Genomic DNA, 2,034 nt, shown 5'->3' with positions numbered 1-2,034 from the left:
CCGCGCCGACGCAGCGCTTGCTTGGACCGGTACAAACCGACTTGATTCAATGAGTCGACGAATGGCGTAGGCGCTGGCGGTCGCAGTCGCTATTGCGTTCTTTACGGGCGTGCTAGCCTACCGCCGCACGGAAGAGGAGCGCTTCGAGTACGAGCGCGAGCGGCGCCGCGAGATGTGGTAGCGGCTGCGACAATAGGGCATGTGATCAGCGCCATGTAGGGAGCTCGACAACTTTCCCGAAGGCGAGAAGGAAGAGATGGTCCAGCTCTACGCCGCCAAAGGCATGTCCATCCCGGACGCGACCGCGGTCATCGATCTCATGTCGAAATACGAACACTTCTTCGTCGACATTATGATGATCGAGGAGCTGAGTCTCTTGCCGCCTAGCACCGTCATTAGCTCGCGCTTCGTCGGTGCGTCCTCATGATGCTGATTGTACGTGTCGTCTAAAGCGCGTGTAGGGCTGATGACGTGCGCGGGTGGCCTCGTCCTGGGCCTCGTTCCGCTCTTGCTGTTGCACGCGAGCCACTCTCTCGTCCATGTGCACCAAGCTCTCTCTGCGTGGGGCTTGATGACGACCCTCGTGGCGACGAGCGCGGCACTGCTACGTGTCTACACGGTAGTTGACACTTGCGTCTTGATGGTCTTTTGTAATGGGAAAACTGTAGTTTACGGGCGCCGAGCACACCAAGACGTACGCATGCGGACGGCTCACGGTGCAATTGCCCTACGCGATCGAGACCTTTGGAGGTACCTTTGCTGCCATGGGCGGGGCGGCCTGCGTGGCCGCAGTCATCTGCCGCCTAACGTCATAATGCATCTATCGCCTGAACTGTTGGTTGGGATGATGCCGGTGCGACCCGCGACTCGAATGGAGCCTGTAGTCTTCTCTGAAAGGCCTTTCATCTCTTGTTTCATGTATAAAGAAGAAATGTGCCAAAAACCCTTCATATTTACTCGAGTTAGTCGACTGCAACTAGAGGGGATGGCGGCCATCTTCTGGAGTAGGGTGCAGAAGTTGGCGTTGTACTTGATGTGAGATGTCGTCGACTGGTCGACGACATTATGCGAGGAAAGTCCGAATGCGGTACGCAAGGAACTTGTGCGTGTTGGCCGGGACCAACTTCTTCGAGCGCAGTCCTTGAAGGTCGATCAGCAAATGAGCGATGGTGGTCTCGAGCGCAGCCTTGCGCGCAAGGACCTCGGGCGACTGGATGGAGAGGATACGCTCCAGCATCGCTTGCCCGTGGTCGACCCAGATGGACTCGGCGAGGGCGATGTGGCTGTCGATCGCGCGAAGGCCCGCAACGGACACAGAGCCAAACTCTCGTTGTTGGAGGTAGCTCTGGCGCTCGTGAACAAAAACGACCCACGGCGCGCAGCTGAACTGCTCGGCCAAGGCGTTGGTGATCGCACTGCGACGGGTGCTGTCGGCGGCAGAGACTGGAGTGACAGGACCACCGAGGCGATCGTCGTCGTCGTCGTCGGAAGCACCGCGGCCAGAACCGCCACCACGACCGAGAGCACCACCGCGGCCAAGAGCACCACCCGAACCACCACCACGTCCGAGACCGAGAGCCCCAGCAGGAGGCTCGACGCGTGCGGGAGCCGACGGAGGAGCGGGAGGAAGCTCGTCGGCGTCGGAATCGTCGTCCGCGCCAATCTCGGAGCGTGGGCTGATCGTCATGTAAATCTTGCCCTTGAGGCACTGCTCAAGAAGAGCGTCGTTGGCGGCGCCATCATGACTGGAAGAACGCTCTGCTGCGCTGCACGCGACCAAGCGAAACGACCTTCGGCGCGCGACACGGAACAACCTTGGCGCCGACGAGGTCCCCGGCCAACCGAGCGGCCTGGACATCGTGGTCGCGGCTGCGATGTAGAGCAGCGATCTCATTTCGGCGGTCTTGAGCAGCGCGGGCAGTCGCAGCCGCCTTGTCGCGTCCTGCCTTCTCGACTGCCTCGAGCTGCTCTTGCATCGCTGTCGCGGAGGTCGTGAGCTGTTGCTTGGGAAACGACTCGGGGCTTGTCAACGTT

General features: G+C 60.4%; 2 protein-coding genes across 2 annotated transcripts; one reads left to right on the top strand and one right to left on the bottom strand.

Moving 5' to 3' along the window:
- The first annotated feature begins 70 nt into the window (after positions 1-70).
- Positions 71-912, top strand: SPRG_18716 (hypothetical protein). Its single transcript, XM_012358158.1, has 4 exons — positions 71-177; positions 220-413; positions 462-619; positions 669-912. Exons 1-4 carry the CDS (start codon positions 173-175, stop codon positions 813-815), a joined length of 504 nt encoding a protein of 167 aa, XP_012213548.1. The 5' UTR covers positions 71-172; the 3' UTR covers positions 816-912.
- A 151-nt stretch (positions 913-1,063) lies between these two features.
- Positions 1,064-1,976, bottom strand: SPRG_18714 (hypothetical protein; the record flags this gene model as incomplete). Its single annotated transcript, XM_012358157.1, has 4 exons — positions 1,064-1,415; positions 1,454-1,676; positions 1,710-1,761; positions 1,815-1,976. 4 exons carry the CDS (start codon positions 1,974-1,976, stop codon positions 1,064-1,066), a joined length of 789 nt encoding a protein of 262 aa, XP_012213547.1.
- Positions 1,977-2,034: the final 58 nt, after the last annotated feature.

This window comes from Saprolegnia parasitica, assembly GCF_000151545.1.
Source record: "Saprolegnia parasitica CBS 223.65 unplaced genomic scaffold supercont2.1407, whole genome shotgun sequence".
Lineage (NCBI taxonomy): Eukaryota > Oomycota > Saprolegniomycetes > Saprolegniales > Saprolegniaceae > Saprolegnia > Saprolegnia parasitica.
Note: the sequence above shows the minus strand (reverse complement) of the source record. Positions and strands in the feature narration are given on the sequence as shown.